The sequence below is a fragment of the Phalacrocorax carbo genome, chromosome 3 (assembly GCF_963921805.1).
Source record: "Phalacrocorax carbo chromosome 3, bPhaCar2.1, whole genome shotgun sequence".
Lineage (NCBI taxonomy): Eukaryota > Metazoa > Chordata > Aves > Suliformes > Phalacrocoracidae > Phalacrocorax > Phalacrocorax carbo.
In genome coordinates, this window is record NC_087515.1 from 25,202,742 (window position 1) to 25,222,195 (window position 19,454).

Here is a 19,454-nt window from a genome sequence, read left to right on the forward strand (position 1 = left end):
CCGTTTGCAAATGTTCCCAAGCATGCATCACTGTTGAGCTGTTTTACAAAATTCAAAGGCTATATAAAGAAAAACTACCAGACATTTCCTGATGCAATACCAATTTGCTCCAAGTTAAAAATAAGAAGTTTGGATGTTGTGACATTTCAGTAGAAGCCCGATTAGACACTGGTCTTGCACAACACTGCTGATTTCTATGAAAAGTTAACTGAAGGACAAAAGGCTACTGGAATGAGAAAAAAAAAAAAGAAGTATTTTACATACTTCTGCCAGTGGGAAGAACAGATCCCAGGCACAGCTAGTCACAGACATCACTTGCTGTAGAAAATCTTAATAGTTTAAAAAAAAAAAGAGCTGAACATTCAAGTGCTGAGTTTAGCTCATCACAGAACTTGCATTTAAAGGGAGGTCCTCTGACACCTTCCATCGCTGCTTGGCCAAAAGTAGCCATCAGAGATTTGTAAATTCATGGTTTACATGTTGTGCTTGGAATCTTGATTGTTTTCTCTGTCTTTCTTGACACTATTTATTTGGCCAACATTTCCAGATACGTTTGTTTTCTTTTTCCACCCAGCTGTGGTTGAAACAAGGGCTATGGAATAAAGCCTTACCGCCCTAGCTCAGGGCATCCATTCCCACTTCCTTCAGATCCTGTGCAGACCAACTGTCCTACAATCTCTAAGCACTGACACGCACCGTAGGGTGAACGCATTAATTCACTTATTAAGTCTTAATCCACTGAATTCCTCCTGAATTCTTAAGGCATTTGCCCTACCTTGGCCATTTTTGATGGGACCTCTTCAAAGAGATGTGCCTATTCCTAGCCATCTTCTGTACTTCCCTTGACTATTTGCAGAGAATAGCAGGGAAATCTTCCTATTAACATAGGAAATGTTCAAATATTATGATGGTAGCCCATCAAAACCTTGCAGGGCTCATTTTAGCCTAGGAACACTCAGATTAAAGAGTATCTGTAGATCTTGGTGAAGAAAACCGTGCTGGAGATTTTCAACGCAGCACCGAGGATGTGTACTCAAAGCAGCTAGAATAGCAAGTCGCTGTGTGAAAAACCGTCCCAGTCACACGTTCCACAGCTTCGCAGCTCCAGCCCCTCTCACATCCTGTCCTCTTTCACATTAGACGCTTTGTAGCCCAGAGATTAATAACAGTTGTGAGTTCAAAGGCGGTAAATGGAACTATTTCAGTTACTCAAGCCAAAATTTAACGCAGACGTCTTCTGAAGTACACTTGCTGTTCAGTCACCATCTATTCCAGGATTAGAACCAACATCATCATCTGAAACCTTGATCTTCCTTAATTGATTTACTTTGTATAAAAACACACATTTGTATATACAAGAACAACAGGAAGCAAATATTTACATACGATTAAATATACAGAGCATTAGTACAGATGCTCACCTTTACAAAATAAATGATGCTAAAATCTGTCACACATTTTCCAAAAATTTTCAGTTTCTTTTAAGACTTATTAGGTTGGACCTATCTTCTTACGTAAATTTCATTAATAAATTCTAAAAAAATCCTTCCTTCTCTGCTGTGTGAGAAATAATTACATATTAGACATGAGTATTTACTGCAAGCACATGCAGTCATAAAACAGCAAAAGTCATGAGCAGTTAAGGCACAATGCTCAACTTAGTACTACTGTGCAATTTTCTAGGTACTAATGCATAAATTAAAGAAAAAAAAAGGTACACTAGCTCACCTTAATACCACTTACTGGTAGCCTGTACTGATCTTTAGTCAAACATCACAAATATATACATGACCCAAGTCAAGATCATGTAATGTGTAGAAATATTGTCTAGGAAACCCCCAGACTGCATAATTGGATTACATGAAATGAAATATCAGGTGGTAAGATGTGGATGGTCAAATCCTTGTTTGGAAGAGCACACTGCAAGTAAATACATATAATCACTAAAAATCCAAGTTCAAACAAGTGTGACTGTAAATAAGCCCAGCTGAGCTAAACTCAGGAAAGGTGGAATAGCAGGGACCAAGGTCACATTTGTGCGTGGATTTTCTAAAAACTGTTAACATCGTATCAAATCTGGTGTTTTTGATATGCTTCGGTGTGAATTTCTTTTTAATTTATTTATTAAAAGGATAGCCACCCAACTCAGTAATAAATGAATGCGCATTAGGAGAACTAGACATTCTCCAACCTCTTTAGAGACGTGCTTAATATAAATGAGCACTTAGTGGTTTACTAAACGACTGCCCATGTACACAAAGCACGTGCACAAACTCCTTGAAGCATGAGGACTCAAGCTAAATGCTGTAAAAAAAGAGGAAAAAAAGAGTTAATTGGCAAATATACTTGCTGGATATTGGATACTACTGGTATGGCTTTCATATGCCATCAGTGTGACAGTAAAAATATAAATATTTAAAAGGATCAATTTACTAAATAAGGAAACTCCCACGCATAGCACTGAATCAGAGATCAGACAAAGTCTTAAGAAAAAAGGCTGAGCACACTGAACAGGAGTACAACTGAGATTCCAATCTGAAAATACTAAATGAGAAATTCATGCGCTGAGAGCAATCTTCCTCCGTCGAAGTGGGTAGCGCCTTCTTTCTGGTGAATCTGCAGCTTTTTTTCTTTTTAGCATAACACAAGGATTTTTACTGGTATCAGCATCTGTTGGTGTGACTTCTCCTGGTGGTATGAAATTTTGGACATTATTTTCCTTCTTTGCCTTGCAACCAGCAAAGACTTCTTGCCGCAGCTTGCAGAGTTCCAAGGTTGGTTGCCAAGTTAACGCTTGGGAAAAACCTTCTGCTCTTTCTATTAGCGCTGGGAGAGACTGAAAAAACAAACCCAAGTATCTCAAGTTACAAGGGAAAAGTAATGGTTACAATGAATGAAATATGTTAATTTGATTCTGACAGGCACAAAAGCTTCAGTGTCTGCAGAGATGATCCGTAGGATGGCAGGTGAAGGTCAGGAAATCAGAGCTACCACCCTAATGGTGACAAGGGTCTGCACTCAGAAGCCATGCAAACAGTATGCCAAGTTTAAATATTCCTTCATTACATCTCTAAGCTGAGTAAGTATCACAGGAACACCACAGTTCATGTTTAAGCTGGTACTGAAGTAATAAGCATCACGTGCTGTATGAAGTTGTACAGGTCTCCAAAAGATGTTTTATTTTTCAGATGGTGTGGGTTCTAAAATCTCCATAAAAATATTTCCTATAGCCACAGGGTAATCTTCCTTACTACCATGTGAGGGGGAATGCTTTACAGGTACAACTTCAGCAGTCCAAACCTAAGGATGTACCTGCTTCAAAAGTACACACACAGGCTTTTTTTTTTGTACAAAACTCTAACCAAGATGTGTTAGAAGTCCTGTTTTGTGACAAATTATTAGATCAAGAAAATAAAAAAAAATATCCTCTTGGAGCACACAGAGATCTCACCTTCATTACTCCACTGATCTGTTTGGATGTCATTTCTGTCACCTGCTTCAGATCTGCGATGTAAGCATCTACAGAAAAACATAAAGCCCAAATAAACTTTGGAAACGTAACTATCCCCCCAGTACTTGCTATCGCCTTCTTAGAAATTGCACAGAAAAGTGGTAGAGTCCCTGTATAAAACTTAAACCTACAACACCTTCCTTTCATTATAGCATTGAGGACAATAGCTTGTATGTTTTATCTTACTACTATTACACTTTATCACTCCAAATGTAGCAGTGTCTAGTGGTTTCCACTATAGCAAGCCACAAAGTTTTTCACTAGAAAACCTACAGCTTATACAAAAAATGAGACACAAAGACAATATTTGACATAATGGAAGAGAACAGTTAGAAAGAAAAAGAAAAAAGTTCTGTTTTCAAACCTTTCAAGCTCATATTACATTTAATAAAAATGCACAAAAGGAGAACACACACAACTGTAGAGAAAGGGAGATGAATGAAACCCATTTTAAGGAGGGGGAACAAATAATCTCACAGCTCCAACACGTCAGCTTTTTACAATAAAGGCTACATTTTTCTCCTGGCTTAACTTACCAAGCATTAACACCAAGAATAAAAATCAAGTGTAAACAACATGAACTGGATTAAATCTGCCAGGTTAGTAAGAAAAGAAAGAAAAAGCTTTCAGGAAGACTGAGGCTGGCAGCAGGTAGAGAATACTAGGGGAAATGGATATATTTGATTGCAGTAGCAATATGATAAGATCATCCACACAACGGATGTTTCTGACAATTGATTCACAAGAAATAGCAATTCTTTACTCAAGAGTTAAACTCTAAGTTATTATAAAACTGTTTTGCATGTTCTCTGCCATTATTCTGTCTACAATGCTATGCCATCAACAAGAACTTAAAGTCAGCAGATAAGCAAGCACGCTCCTGGGAACTAAGCAGCCTCATCTCCACTACTATAATTTTATTGTGGGGGTTCACCAGTGCCTGCAGTAGGATACAATGTTAGATGGCGTGCACACCCCTAAACCCTTTCAGGGTTAAACACTGCATTCTGCTTTGAAGTCAATCTCATTAGTGCTACTGAAGATCATTTAAGTCAATCACTGTGTTCTAGCACAGGCTGACAGCAATCCCCTGCTGAAATGCAGTAAGCAGTAAGACATGGTGTTTTGTTAAATTGGCCGCCTGCATGCCCAGCGTGCTGCTCAGACGTGGTTTAGGAACACATAATCCATGTATGAACGTGGATGCTCAAATGCACCGTCATTCAGAGTTTGGAAGGAAAAACAGTCCAACAGCAGCCTCTTCAAACGCACCACAGAGGCCTCTGAATGGATATTCTCTAAAAGAAGGGTAGGTCCATAATGAAGCATTCTTACAGTAGGGTAGTGGGATTAGAAGACTGGTGACCCTATGAAATGGCAAGGAAGGAGTTAAAGTAAAAATAATTATGTGGATTATCCCAGTTATAGACAGAAAGACTGACACACAGTTAACTGAAATTTGCCTGCAGGAGTTCAGCTTGACATGGACAGCATTATATTCCTCAGTGTTCAAGGCTTTCCAAAACATAGGGAAATGAAAAAAGGAAACGAAAGGTATTGAGTAATCTAAATATTTTTGGTTTCTGGCCACTGTACTTGCTAAACTGGGATACATAAACTTCCCAAAGACTACATAATACTAAAATTCAGCACAAACCCTATTCTATCTTGGCTAGGACTTTGCTGTTACCAAACCTAAAAAGGCAATACCATAGTGCAAGCTATTACTGACTTCCAAGAAGTAGTTAATTCCCATCAGAAAAGCATAGATCTGGACACCAGAAACCAAAAGAAACCCAGATATGAAGTGACACTCTTTCCTGCTCCTGTTAGCTGCTTTGCTGCACAGGCTGGCATTTCTGGAAGCAATGTCTCCTGTTTACAAAGAGGAAATGGTGCCTAGAGTGAAGCCACATCAGCAGGGTGAGAACTGGAAGATTAAGGTCAGCTTCTCAAACTTTAAGACCACCGCCTGTTACACCAGCTTTACATCATGTGCAAGTAATCCATAGTGAGGGTTCTGTAACCATGCTTTTCAACTCAGAACAGCATCAGTAAATTCTGTCATTTTTCAATACTTAAGAACAGGCAAGACAAAAACTTTCCATTTCTTAAGGCCAGCCTCAGAAAAGCACATCCCAATCACCAATTGCAAAATACGCCACGTTGTTCCAAGGAGTTTGCATAAGGAATCTTTCAAAAGCATGTAGCAATCTTATGATGTTGTTTGCAGTTTTGTTTCTTCATCAACCCTTACAAATGACACAGGGAGGATTTGTCTATTTGATGCCTATTTTGCAAGTTAGGAGAGTCAACCCTGCCTTCACCGAGTACTACACGACCGCTTTCAATTCCCTGAAGAAACTAACTGATTAGGAAGAGAGATTGAAGCATTTCTAGTATTCATGTAAAAGGAACACAAGAACGGTCAAAGCATAATGTCAGCGATCCGTCTAGTTCCCCATCTGGCCTCCACCACTGACAAAGGAAAGAAGTAAGAAAACATATTGAGAGTAGCTCTGTGACAATTTCTACCCAATACCCACACAGTGTCCAGCTTCTGCCTTTAAGTACAGTGCCTAGCAGCAGACAGCACTTAGAAGAGAGAAATGGGTACAGCAAACAGATGCAGCAATACATTCAGTTATGACAAACATCGAGCTATTTTAGTTAATTACTTAAACATTCAATAACTTCAAACAAGTTTAAAGAAAGCTGCTTAAACATTTACAGCTACCCAGTAAGGCAGGCAGTGTGCCCTCAGTACAGCTGCCCTCCCGCGAAATCTTTACCTTGAGAAGGCTGTGATGTTATCTCTTCTGGTGTTACAAAAGGCTGGTAGAGCTTCTGCATATTCAAAACAAGAAAAATTCTGAAATACCCTCTTGGTTTAATAGACATCTAATATACACGTTGCAGTCAGAACAATGGAGAGAGGCTAACACAAGGAGATGGTGGTGGAATTATTTAGATAAAGAATGTATTAGAGGTACAGTTTATAGATACTCAAGTTACTGGAAGCAGTGTTCTGGTTAACACCGTTAAGTTCACTGCAAACATGTCCCCAAAATTTGCTTTAGCTTGCAGAATTCTAATTATTAAAGCATGAGAACTAAACTGAAATCCAGGCATTTTTGAAGAAGCATTGCCACCTGATGCACAACTGAGGAAAAAATTGCTGCTCTGGCTTCTCAGGAGCTGTTCACAAAAACAGTACACTTTCTCAGAGGAGCAAACTTGAACAAAGGGTACATTAAGACAAAAAGCTAAGAAAAAGAGAACTATTTAAATAGCTACATTCTAGCCCTGCCATTACTTATGCATGAATAAGAACACTCTCCTTCGCAGACCAGGCGCTCTGGTCCTACTGTGAGTCTTGTGACTTGGCATCAGTTAATTGTGACAAGAAGTTAACTAATAATAAATAATGAATACAACTAGTATTTAGTCATATTAAAGGTGGAATTAGAAGTAACTATTGGGGAAGAAAGAAACAAAGCAAAGGCATAGGAACATATGTTTTATCACCTGCAAGTTAGTATTCTTCCCTACCTCAGGAGCTGTCCCTCAAGCCTCTTCAACGAAAAACAACTAGGAAGTTAACTATTCCTCCATGTGTTTTACCAGAGCAAATTTTTCACAGTTCGCGTATCTTCTTAGCAAGTTTACATTAACAGCTCCAAGCAGAACAAACATTGCTTGCATTATCCTCAAACATAACAGGGCGTATTGACTGAAAACCTACAGGATGACCTCTTGCTTTGGCAGTTATAGGGAGATTGCCACCCTAAATGAGTGGCTCTCTCCAGATAAACTGCAGTTAATTACTGTGTCTTCATAGCCGTTATTTACGCCTCAAAAAACACGCATCACAGGAGTAGCTAGGATCAAAAAACCATAAAAATTCCTCAATCAAAAGCAAAGAAACCACTAGTACCTTTGCAGAAGTAGCTGAGGGGGTGAAAAAAAGCCACTTCATTTACAGGGATAAGCTAAAAACTTTTTATATTTTGCAGACACTTTTAATTAAAATGATCATCTAGCTGTGGTGGTGTTAAAATTGAGGTCAGCAACACTACAAAAGGCAGTGTCTAAATAACTAATCCACTCTGGGACTCAGGTAGAACATAGTCTTCCTTTTGCAGAAAGGTTGAAACGTCTTGTTAGATCTTGGTGTTATGCAATAGCATGTTTTATTTTAGTTTATTTTTTATGTATTTCATATGTTGACAAAACAGAGAGATCACAAAAGGCAATATATGTTAGAAAATATCTCAGATTTAAGACAAATACATACCTGTGCACTTTTACTTACTGTAAATCAGCTACGCCTGGCTAACCTAGAGAGTTATTTACTTTTGTCAAGTTTAGTCCTCAGAAATGCCCTGCAGAACTTTCTTAAAAAAAAAAAAAATCCCTGTCTTCTTTAGTATAGAATCTTAGAATAGCTGAGGTTGGAAAGGACCTCTAAAGACTGTCTGGTCCAACCCCCTTCTGAAAGCAGGGCCAACCTGAGCAGGTTGCTCAGGGCCTTATCCAGTCAGGTTTTGAGTAGCTCCAAGGATGGGGACTCCACAGTCTTGCTGGGCAACCTGTGACAGTGTTTGGCTACCCTCACAGTCCTTTTTTATTTTTAAATGGTTAAATGGAATTTCCTGCATTCCCATTTGTGCCCATTGCCTTTTGCCCTTTTCTTTTTTTTTCTCTCCATAGAAAACTGACTCCTAATGAATCAGCAGATAAGCAAAAGGCAGGCCTAACATAACTGCAGGAAAGAAATTTAGCAACCAAGGATATGACGGAGTTGTTTAATGCCAGTAATTACTTTACACTCAGTGTCAAAAAAACAGAGAAATTACTGCACTTATTCATTAATCCACATTACTTTTTTTTTTTTCTTTCTTTACTGAAAGTACTTACTCAGTGTAGTCATTAGCTCAACAAAAGTGCTTAGGAAAACACAGCCACCTTTTTAAAACTCATATACTGCACATGATAGTATCTGTATGCATCATAACATTTAGTACTTCAACCAGCCTTCAGCCTAGGATTTCAGAAACCTGGATTTGACAAGATAAATAGGTATATACTGGCTTGTAAATAATGAGTCATCATGTTGAAGCAATCTGCTTAAGTAACTTCCTGAACTGTGCCACAGGCCCAATTCACTCATAGTCACACCACTTAGTAGTAACCCTCATTTTACCGAGGAACAAATTAATACAAATAAACAATTTCATTACATGTCAAAGAATCAAAAGCAACTATGGGAAGGAGCTTAAAGGTCAACATTTGATGATTTATTTCTTCAAGTTACGTGTGGTCAGCAGCTACTACAGGCAAAGGTTTTCTGAAAATCTTAGGTTACTTACCAACATCTCTTGCTCTGCTTTCATGGTTTGGATAGCATGCATCAGTATCTTTTTAGGCCACTGCTTACGCTTTGTTGCTGTCTCTACTATGAGTTCATCAAATTGATCTTCGAGAATTTTGATGTTGGAACCTAAAAATTACAAACACACAAAGTCATTACAGGAATTGTTCTATAACTTTTTTTTTATTTTGAAACAAAGTTATAAGGAAAAAGACAGCTTGAGATCTGAAATAAGAATCAAGCATGACTATCTATGAAGATAAAGACATCTATCTTGGATCTCCTTGTGATACAGAAATTGGAGCACAACTTGATGTTGACCTTTTATACAAGGGAGCTGGTGAGAAGAGGGGAGGTAGGGAATGATTTGGGGAAAAAAGAAAAATGCCTTTTCCCCTATGCATTCTGAATCTCTAAAGAAAATCTCGCAAAGATTTCTTTTGGGATATTTTGTTTTTTAACTGAATAAAAATTGCTTTTTCTTGCACATCGCACAAGATGTGATTTTATATCATACAGAGCACAGATATGCTGTTTAATTTTAAAATCCATCTACGAATTTTTGACAATATACAATACCACTTTCATGCAACCTGATTCCTGGAAATATTCTGCATTTCAAACTTTAGTAACTGCCTGCACTGTCCTGACATCACATGCCATCATTACAAACTATAAAAATTAAAGAGTTATAGAAGAAAAGAGAATTAACCACTCAACCTTATATCCTAACTGTGCGTAACTGAAAGGTAGTATATATTTTTATATTCTTTCATCTGCATGCTCCTATAATTTTTCCTCCTGTGGTGGAGATTTGAAATATTGGTAAGTCTTGCTTTTTTATTTTTTTAATTTAATTTGTGAACTCCTTAGCGTTTAAATTCACTGGCCCCACCAATGTTTTGAGCACAACTTGCAAGCCACGCAGTGTTTTCGATCTAGTGGTAAAGAATGGATTTTGAGCACCCTCTCTTGGTCAATCTGTACAGAATCAGTTGATTGTAAACCTCAGAAAGGCAAAATCAAGGTTTTAAGAGTCTGTGGGTTTGTTTTGTTTGTTTGTTTTAGGATCACCACGAAATAATTTAAGTATAGAAAGGAAAGCCTTGAGCCACTGGTCAACATAAACACTGAAGGCACAAAATGCCAGATCACTTGGTGATTCAAATGATCAGAGATAGGTAGAAGAGTAAATTTATGTCAAATTAAAAAGCACAATACAGTCCTTACACCTGCTTTATGCCAGGTGCAGGAAGATGACAGTATCTCAGCTGGCATTAAGTTAGATTTCTACAGACAAAGGCTAGCTTACTGAAAATAACATCCAACTGGACAAAGCTTTCCTGTTAAGAAAATCCTCTCACAAATTTCTGAACAAACTGGAATTAGTTAAGTTCAGCACTTTGCATTGTGAGACCACTGCATTTCTGACTTTTAGTTTTATCATTCTAGAACTACAAATGCAGAAGCCTCCTGACCAAAGAACAGTTCAAGAAGCTCTTTCTCCATAGCCAGTTCAATATATCTGCATCAAGTTACAGGCAAAGAACATCTAATGCTAAAGTGGGAGAGCAAATGAATTACACTGAAATCTTCTTTGGACTCCAGACGACTGAGAATCTCCACTACTATTATTCAAAAGACAAGTTTTAAAAATATTGTATATATTGCATATAAACACATGATATAGCAATAATAATAAACATTTACTGGATTTGTATATTAAATAGTAGCAACAGACCTACTACTTGGGTCTCTTGATAGGAAGAGATCTTGACCAACATCCCTAGCACAAAGTCACTCCGGCTGGAAGGGCCCTCAGGAGGTCTCTCCTGACTCAAGGCTCCTGCTCACAGCAGCATGAACATTCAGTTCAAACCAGGTTGCTCAGGACTTTAATCTGGTTGGTTCTTGGAAGCTTTGAGGGCTGGAGACTACAGAAGCGCTCAGGGCAACCTTTTCCAATGCTCAGTTACCCTAACAGTGAATTATTACTTCCTTACAAGTCAGAACATCCCCTTTTAATTTATGACCCTTGCCTCTGTACACCTCAATATTAATAGCCTGGCTCCACATTCTTACTAACCTCCTGTTAGGTACTGGAAGGCTGGCTTGTCTTCTCTGGACTAAACAAGCCCAGTTCCTTCAGTCTCAACTCATAAGGTAAGTGCTCCAGTCCCCTGGCTATCTTGGCAGCCTCTGACAAACTCATTCCAGTTTACCAACAATTTCTCTATACTGGGGAGTCCAAAAATGAGTGCACAACTCCAGATTTGCTCTAGTGAGTACAGAGTAAACGCAAATAATCACTTCCTTGGATCTACTGACTACACTCCTGTTAACACAATATACCAGGCTGGGTCAGCTTTTCATCCTGTAGCCCTGCCGGAAGTTACCCAGACTCCCAGATTTAGGGTTTTGCTTTTTGTCCCTGTTGAACTTAATGAGATTCCCATCTATGCATTTCTCCAGCCTGATAAGGTTCCCCTGAATGGGCCTGCTCTTGAGCATATTCACTGCATGCCACCCTGGCTGATGTCAGCTGCAAGTTGGGTGAAGGAACCCTCCATCTCCTCTTCCAGGTCACCGAGAAAGACATTAAACAGAATGGGTCACTGAATAGACACCTGAGGAACTCTGCTTGTAATTAGCCCCGAGGTAAAAGTAGGAACACTACTCTCTGAGCTCAATGATCCAGCCAGGATTCTTACCTACCTAGACCATAACATCCTGGCTCTGGGAGACTGTGTCGTTGAGTACTGGTGTAATTCCAATGGAAGAACACAAAGAAGGTTAGCATCTAGAGTACATGATGTATGAGAAGCAGCTGAGGGAGCTAGGTTTGTTCAGCCTGGAGACAAGTAGGCTAGGGGGTAAATTAAACTGCTACCTTCAGCTACCTAAAGAGCGGTTCCAGAGAGGACAGAGGAAAGCTTTTTTCACACATGTGCAGCAAAAGGATGAGAGGCAACAGATACGGTACAGTAAAGAGAATTCCAAGAGGCCACAGGAGAGAAAATTTCACCATCAGGGCAGTCAAACACAGAAACTGACTGCCCAGAGAGGGCAGGAAGCCTCTGGACTTGGATCCCGTTGCTGTGTTCTAGCTTTAAAAGTAGACCACTGTACCCTAATTCCATTAAATGTTGTCTGCTCCCTTTATACTGAGAAGTGAAGATGAAGTAGAACATGCTCTTTCCTAACCTCCCAAATGAAAAATCTTGCTTTGAAATAGTGACTTCTGAAAAGCTTGCTGTAGACTTTCCAGCAAGACAGCAGCCATTAAACTTAGTTAAACCTTTATTTCTCCCATATTAGTATCAGATATTTTAGGAGTCTCTAAGCTACTTGTTTATAGTAGTCAAGAGCAGATCCTTTAAGTTAGGTAGGTTAAGTTAGGCTATCACCATACTAGTGATACCTATAACTTGTGCCTCAAGGACTTGTCAGAAGTGTTAAACAAGCAACGGGCCTTCAGAGAAAGCATTTTGCCCTTCCCTTTTCTCTCGGATACAGGTCCCTACATGTCATGGTTACCCTTCTTTATATTTATGAACACTGCTTTGCGAGAGTCATCCTCCCACAGTGTGGCACTTCAGACCTTTATGTTGGCACATCTCAGCTGGAGTTTGACCTTACCTCCTCCAGGAGCATTCTTACCGCCATAGAGAGCTGGGGAAAAAACTGGCCAATTAAAAATACCACATGCTGAAACCAAAACAAAACCACCCCACAGAAAATTAATGGAAACCAACCCATACCGCTCTGGAGCTCGGAGAGATCCGAATTCTCCTCCCAGGGCTGCCCATTAATGGTAACGTTCTCCCGCACTGCTGTTTCGAAGTTCTGGAAGACACGGGAGAGCTTCAGAAGCCACCCTTCAGGCACAGGGCTGCAGCTGGGAAGGCCTCTCCTGCCTCACCGCCCCGCCCGCGCCTGTCACCTTGGGGGACACAGCTGCACAAACCCGCTAAGACATGGGCTGACACCTTGGGGCGCCTCGGCTTTGTGCCGGGCCCCTGGCAGGAGCGGGCACAAGCGCCCGGAGGCGAGACCCAGCGGAATCGGGCCTCCCCGCTCCCCCCATAGCCTCACCCAGAGCGCGTCCCCCGCGGCGGCTCCACCCAGCTGCCCCTGGGCCAGGGCCCGCACGAAGGGCGCGCAGAGCGCCATCACCTCGCCCAGGCCGCGACGGGAGCAGCACCGCACCCGCGGGTCCCGCTGGGCGCCGCCGGCAGCAGCGGCGGCAGTAGCAGCAGCGGTGGCCGGGCTGAGCGGCGGCCCCGCGCCCGCCTCCCCCGGCGGTGGCGGCGGCGGCGGCGGCAACAACGGCGTTGCCGTGCCAGCCGCCATTTCCCGCCTCGGACGCAGGGAAAATGCCGGCCCGGAAGCGGAACCCGCGGCTTCCCCGCCCTTTTCCCTCAGCCCCGGGCGAGGCATGGCGGCGGCAGTAGCGGCAGGGATGGTGGACTGCCACTGCCACCTCGCCGCGCCCTGCTTCCACACGGTGAGGCGCGGGTGGCGGTGACTGTGGGGGCGGTGCGGCCTCAGCGCTGCCCCGCCGCTAAGGCAGTGCGTGTCTCTTGCAGGACGTGGCGGCTGTGGTGCGGGCGGCGGAGGAGGTGAGGCGGCCGGCAGCGACCCTCTCCCCCGCTCTTTCCTGGTCCTGCCCGGCCTCAGCTGGGTGGGGGTTTCTGTCTGCTGCAGGCGGCGGTGTTGGCGCTGGTGGTGGTGTCGGAGCGAGCGGAGGAGTTCCGGAGCGTCGTGGCGCTGTCGGAGAGGTGCGAAGCCGGCGGGGGCTCCCGGCGCCCACCCGTGTCTGTGTCCTGGCCGCGGGGTCCGCGCTTTGGCGGGAGTGAGTGGCGGCGTGGGAGCTGAGGGGGGACGCGCAGCCCTCTTCTTTGGTCAGGCCGGCCATTCTTTTTGACTTTAAGCTTGCTTTCTCTGTGGTCTCTCACATCACTGATATCAATTACGTGTCTAGATTCCCAGGGTTTGTTTTGCCATGCCTGGGAGTTCACCCGGTTCAAGAGGTTTCGCCAGAGGAGCAGCACAGTGTTACTTTAGAGGTAAAACGCGGGCAAGTTAGGTTAGTGCAGCTATAAAATACTGCTGGGACTGCTCAGGGCAGAGGACAGGATGCTCCAGTCTGCCTGATTTAGCTTCAGATCTTCCCAGTGAATTTTCAGCGCTTCTGTGATACACAAGACCCAGCAGACCAAATCCCAGGGTCTCTTAGTGCGTTCATTTGTCTGCATTAGTCCTAAAGCAGAATTGTTTGCTGGAGTCATCTGGCTGTATTACTGCAGCAAAACAGTTTTAAAAACCCCAAGTGAGTGCTTTGCATACAGCAAACAGCATGCGTGTATGTTTGCAGATGTCCCTTTGTTAGCATGGGAAGGGGAAGGTGACTGTTTGTGTCCTAAGCCTGAAAAACTTACCTGTCTGCAGGCATTTAATGTTACTAGGCTTTTTATGGGCCCTGTTTTAATTACCTCTTCTGTTCCTGTGGACAGATAACTTGAAATGAAGGGTTATTAAGTAAAGATGGGAAACCCTGCAGGTTTCTAAAATCTGTCTGCCTAACTCATAGTAATAGCAATTTTAAAGGTATAGAATTTAACAACAATAAGGAAAACTCCAATTTAATCATAATGCTGAGTTCATACCTCTTCCATCTTGTAAGGGCAGTGCAGGTTGTATCTTTAATTTGTTCTTGCAGGATCTGGATGCTGCATTGCCACTTATAGAACTCTACAAAGATAAATTGGTGGGAATCGGAGAAGTAAGTAGAATTCCATAATTTGTTTAAATGTTTATGGCTTTGGCAGCATCCATCACCAGAATTACAAAAACTTGTGAATACTTGGTTTTGTGTATGCAATAGGTATTGCAGTCATTCTGAGCAAGTGCTAAGTCTGATTTGTAATTCTCTTAATGTACTTTCCTTCATAGATTTGCCTGATTCCCTCTTTGCCCCCATTATCATCATTATGAAATAGATGGTATTTACGCTGGTAGATTTAGTAAGAAGGATTGCATAATTATTCTATATCGTCTTATACCCGAATGTCTTTTGACCTGTTCTCTGGCACAGTGAAGTGTCGAGTCACATTGTTATCCTCATTCAGATCCTTCCTGCCTTCTTTCCTGACAAAGTTAGGCTAAGCTATGATTTCAGTACACCTCACTGACTTGTACAGTCCATTTTTCTTGTGTTTGCTGGTCTGTCTGTATCTATGTGCTATCTCCTGTCTTACATTTGTTTATAAACTAATTGAGGCTTGAAAGCTTTAGGGTAGAATCTGCCTCTTCTGTGGGTTGATACTGGAGGAACTTATGCCTAGTTCTGCACTCCTAGAAAAAGCAGTTATTGGCAGAGCTTTGTAGCTAAACTTGCCATGTTGTACTTGTACTGTATATCAAAGACTTTGGTTGGCGTAACTGAATGGGGCTGCTCTGACAAATTTTAAATTTTGCCTGAAGATGTTTAAATCAAAAAAGTATAGAATTAGCGGGTAATTTTTGCTAGAGATTGGATTAAAGCTACAGGTTCGGAAATTTTACTTGTGTTGGAGATCCAGATTTGAGATTTAATCTGAAGTAATATTCAATAGAATATAAAACCCCAGAGAAGCAGTTACAGATTGAAATATTAAATACACTTGTTAATAACTGTCTGCCCATAAATGCTTTCATAGTTGAAAAGCTTATGGTTGAGAATGTATTCCTTTCTGAGTTAAGCTAAAGTTGAGCTCATTTTAATTGCAGTCTCTAGTATACGTATTTTGAAATGCTTTGCAGTTTTGAAGCATTTTTTGCCTTTATATATGGTATTGTCAAGCATTAGGTCTGTAAAACTTTTTCACTTCTCTTCTTGTACTGTAGGTTGGATTAGATTTCACTCCCAGATTTGCCAGCACGGATGAACAGAAAGAAGGACAAAGACAGGTTTTGATCAAGCAGATTGAGTTAGCAAGAAGACTGGATTTGCCTTTGTAGGTTTTGTTTATACTAGTAGGAGAATTTGCCAGATCTTGGGAAAGTGGAAATATTTCCCAGGATTTACAGTTACTGAGAGCCCACAGAACTTTTCTTAGATGGATTGAACTGGCATTAGTGTCCTGTCAGTCTTCAGTTTGAGTTTTATTTATAGAATTTTCCCTGCATTTGCACTTGAATAAGGTGATCTTCTGTGTCCTGTCCTTGTTATGTTGTTGCTAAATCTTCACTGTAACTAAAATGATTCGTATATGCATCTCTAGATTTTTTTCCTGATAAAAGGTGTAATACAGATCAATTATTTTGTTCCCAAGCTGCTGTTAGTTTGTTTGTGTTTACAAAATATATTTTGCTAAATTTCCTAATATTGGGCCTCTTCTTTCTGTGCAGAAATGTTCATTCCCGCTCAGCTGGAAGACCAACCATTAATCTCTTGAAGGAACAAGGTATGTTTCTAATGCATTTTCTCTGTCATGGCTTTTGTCAACAGAATTTCTTCAGTTGTGCCGTGTCCTCATGTCAGTTTGCGTACGTGAAACTTGGGGAAAATAGTGCAGAGACTCTGTATTCATTCTTTGTGGGACCGACGTCCCATTGGAAGCTGGCATTGCAGACCTACTGTAAACATGGCTCATGATTTCATTTGCTGCTTTTCTCTGAGGTGCTACAAAGGTATTGCTCCATGCATTTGATGGGAAGCCATCTGTAGCGATGGAAGGGGTGAAAGCTGGATACTTCTTCTCCATTCCTCCTTCCATTATAAGGAGTGAACAGGTAATGTTTGAAGGAGCTTGCTCCTTCTCAGTGCTTGGTGATTGAAGGTAATAGCTGTCAGCTTATCGTGGTGGCAAACATGACTGTTTTCACTGTGCAGCTGAAGAATATGCTTGCTTTTTAAGTCTGCACAGTTTGAAGTGGGACTAGCAGTACCCATGTACGGTTGCTGTCTCCTAACACTTCTCAATGGAATTTTCAGTTGCTTATAGAATTGTACATTTTTATTTCTGCCTTAGCTAGACTTTTTTGGGGAAATTTTGGCTAAAACAGTTCAGCTATTCCTAAGAAACAAGGGTTAAGGAAATAGGCCTTTTTTGTTACTTTGATGTGGTTTCTGATGAACTCTTCTTTGGAAGCTTCTGTCCCTGTACTGTTTTAGAGTAGGGATGTGACATGTGTTTTCCATAGAAACTAGGACTAGTTTCTATTTCAGTGCTCTGGCATTCTCTGTTCAAAAGGAAATCTGCTCACAATTGGCTAAGTTACAGACCTTTGAAAAAATGTGATTATCGCAAGGTGCACCCAGCAAAGAAGCAGCTGAATTGCTTACAGATGGCATTGATCAGGTTTAGCCCTTGATTTGGTGAGACTGCTCTTTTGACTTCTACTCTGGGCTGCTGCAGGCTATGCTTACTCCTTATTTTGGGGTAGCAGTCTGTTACCATCCTGCATCATCATTACTTCCTGTGATAATCTCAGGAAATGTAAGCAAGGAAAAGGCATGATTCAAGTGGAAGGGGGTGTGAGGGATGGATATAAATGAGGATGAGGGTAGGAACGTGGAGAAGGGAAAGCAAACTGGGGTTGAGGGGTAAAAGCAGGGATGGGAAAAAGGTACACAAATATATAGACAGAAAAAGAGTAAATCAAAATTGCATTGGCAACCCTAAACATAGGGGTTTTTGTGCAATGTAACTACCTGATTCAAGAAATAACAATCGATTCAGTGTTTAGATAATAGTACTTCAGATATTTAGAAAATGGGATAATCCTAATTTGAAGGGACTTCTTGAGCAGCTCCTGCTATTCATGCTTCCATTCTGAAATTGTTGATAAAATGCAGGGAGTGGCACCAAAGTCTTTTGATATTGCTTTTAAGTGCAGAGTATATCCTCCCTTCAAACATTTTTTTTCCCCATGGGTCTAAGTACATAAAGTGTTTAATAGCTGTCTTACTTTCTTCAAGAAGCAGAAACTTGTGAAACTGTTACCTTTGGAAAGTATGTGCTTGGAAACTGACTCTCCTGCTCTGGGGCCTGAAAAACAGGTAAATGATGGTGGGGAGGGACTTCTGGGTATGTAATATCCAAATCCATACCTTATGGGGGTCAGTTACTGGCATGGGAGGGTAAAGTAGTGTAAGCATGGGTACAAGGGACAAAAGAGGTTGCCAAGTGAAAATTTTGAGATGGACAAGTCAGTGTTCCTGAGGCTGGGAAAGGCGAAGAAATTCCAGGAACGGGCAAAGGGGAAGATAATCCAAGCAGAACAGATACATGTAATTTTTCTGTCACACGTGCCACAATGTGACTGAAGTTGTGTCAGGAAGTAACTGAATCTGAAACACCTGTGGTCTGTAGGGATCTGTAATTTTGTCTGGGTTGTTTTTTTTGCTTGTTTTCAGGTGAGAAATGAACCAAAAAATATTTACATTGCTGCAGAATATATTGCCAGAATTAAAGGAATCCCAGTTCAAGAAGTTATAGAAGTGACTACACAGAATGCACTGAAAGTATTCCCCAAACTTCGGAACATTCTTCGGATATAGATTCAGAAACTGAAATATATAATATTGTAGAAACTATTATTTATGGTGTAATTAATAAAGCCAATGTGTATCTTGTCATAAAGTGGAGTTTTGCTGTTGAAAAGTTCGAGTGAGCAGAGTGTTATATAGATGCATAGGATGAATACAGGGAATTTCTCAATGACCTTTGGTATGCACTATTGTCACCTCTTAGATGTAATAAAGACAGGTTGTTCATTTGCATCTCTCATGTCTCTGAACAAAAGCTTTGTAAAGAAGAGCACCATAAAATTGTGCGTTTAGTTTCTCTGACTCCTTGCTCAGCTGCTTCTAGTCTGGGAGATGGCTAATGTGCGGTCCTTAATGTCTCACTCATTCCTTGATTTCTGCTGACTGAAACTCACACAGTTGTGGGCCTGCTGATGATATGAAAGCTCCTATTAGGACTTGCAGACTGTACATCCCTTCTGAGCCATTAAAAAACACGAGCTGGATGGACGTTCTCTGTATGTCGTGTTGATTGGGCTCTGTGAGCGGTGCAGAAGCAACACCTCTGACTTCCTTCAAAATGCAATTGGAAGGAAAAAATTATAGCCCTTCTACTCTCCTTTTCCCTTCTATACAGTAACTTAACAGTTGCTCAGATCTTGGCTATTTTGAGAAGGATTTGCTTTGATTTTTTTTTTTTTAAATCATATTCAAAGGAAAAAGCCTAGCTGTGGTCTTATTTCAAGGACTTATTCTTGTGATTACTCAGTGTCAGGAGATACAGGATGTGAAAGGGAGACAGGCACCTCCAAGATCTGACAAAATTGAGCTTGTCTGCTGTGGATTCTGCTATGTTAGCCGGTGTCCTAAAGACTGAATCCTGTGCTCCCTCAGCAGCACCTGTGTGGATGTGGGCCTCTTGAAATACTGATCAAACTTTGCTGACTAGAAACCAGTAATGAATGGGGAGAGATACATGACACTCAGTTCTTCTGAGGGCCACTAGGAAAGTGGAGGCTTCGTCTGCCTCGGGAGAGCTTTACTAGCGCAGTGAA

General features: G+C 41.2%; 2 protein-coding genes across 3 annotated transcripts; one reads left to right on the forward strand and one right to left on the reverse strand.

The window, feature by feature from the left end:
- Positions 1 to 1,308: 1,308 nt before the first annotated feature.
- NSL1 (NSL1 component of MIS12 kinetochore complex) lies at positions 1,309 to 13,340 on the reverse strand. 2 transcript variants are annotated; one of them, XM_064446204.1, is made up of 6 exons: positions 13,062 to 13,340; positions 12,647 to 12,731; positions 8,884 to 9,014; positions 6,304 to 6,358; positions 3,452 to 3,519; positions 1,309 to 2,836 (listed from the first exon to the last, which is right to left on the reverse strand). In XM_064446204.1, the coding sequence occupies exons 1-6, from the start codon at positions 13,323 to 13,325 to the stop codon at positions 2,558 to 2,560; spliced, it is 882 nt and encodes a 293-aa protein (XP_064302274.1). In that variant the 5' UTR covers positions 13,326 to 13,340; the 3' UTR covers positions 1,309 to 2,557. The 2 variants fall into 2 exon arrangements, with proteins under 2 accessions (XP_064302274.1, XP_064302273.1); XM_064446203.1 differs by having other exon boundaries at positions 12,981 to 13,340.
- TATDN3 (TatD DNase domain containing 3) lies at positions 13,270 to 18,723 on the forward strand. Its single transcript, XM_064446205.1, has 10 exons — positions 13,270 to 13,392; positions 13,475 to 13,507; positions 13,593 to 13,666; positions 13,870 to 13,954; positions 14,608 to 14,670; positions 15,774 to 15,883; positions 16,278 to 16,333; positions 16,549 to 16,661; positions 17,851 to 17,931; positions 18,289 to 18,723. The coding sequence occupies exons 1-10, from the start codon at positions 13,324 to 13,326 to the stop codon at positions 18,430 to 18,432; spliced, it is 828 nt and encodes a 275-aa protein (XP_064302275.1). The 5' UTR covers positions 13,270 to 13,323; the 3' UTR covers positions 18,433 to 18,723.
- Positions 18,724 to 19,454: the final 731 nt, after the last annotated feature.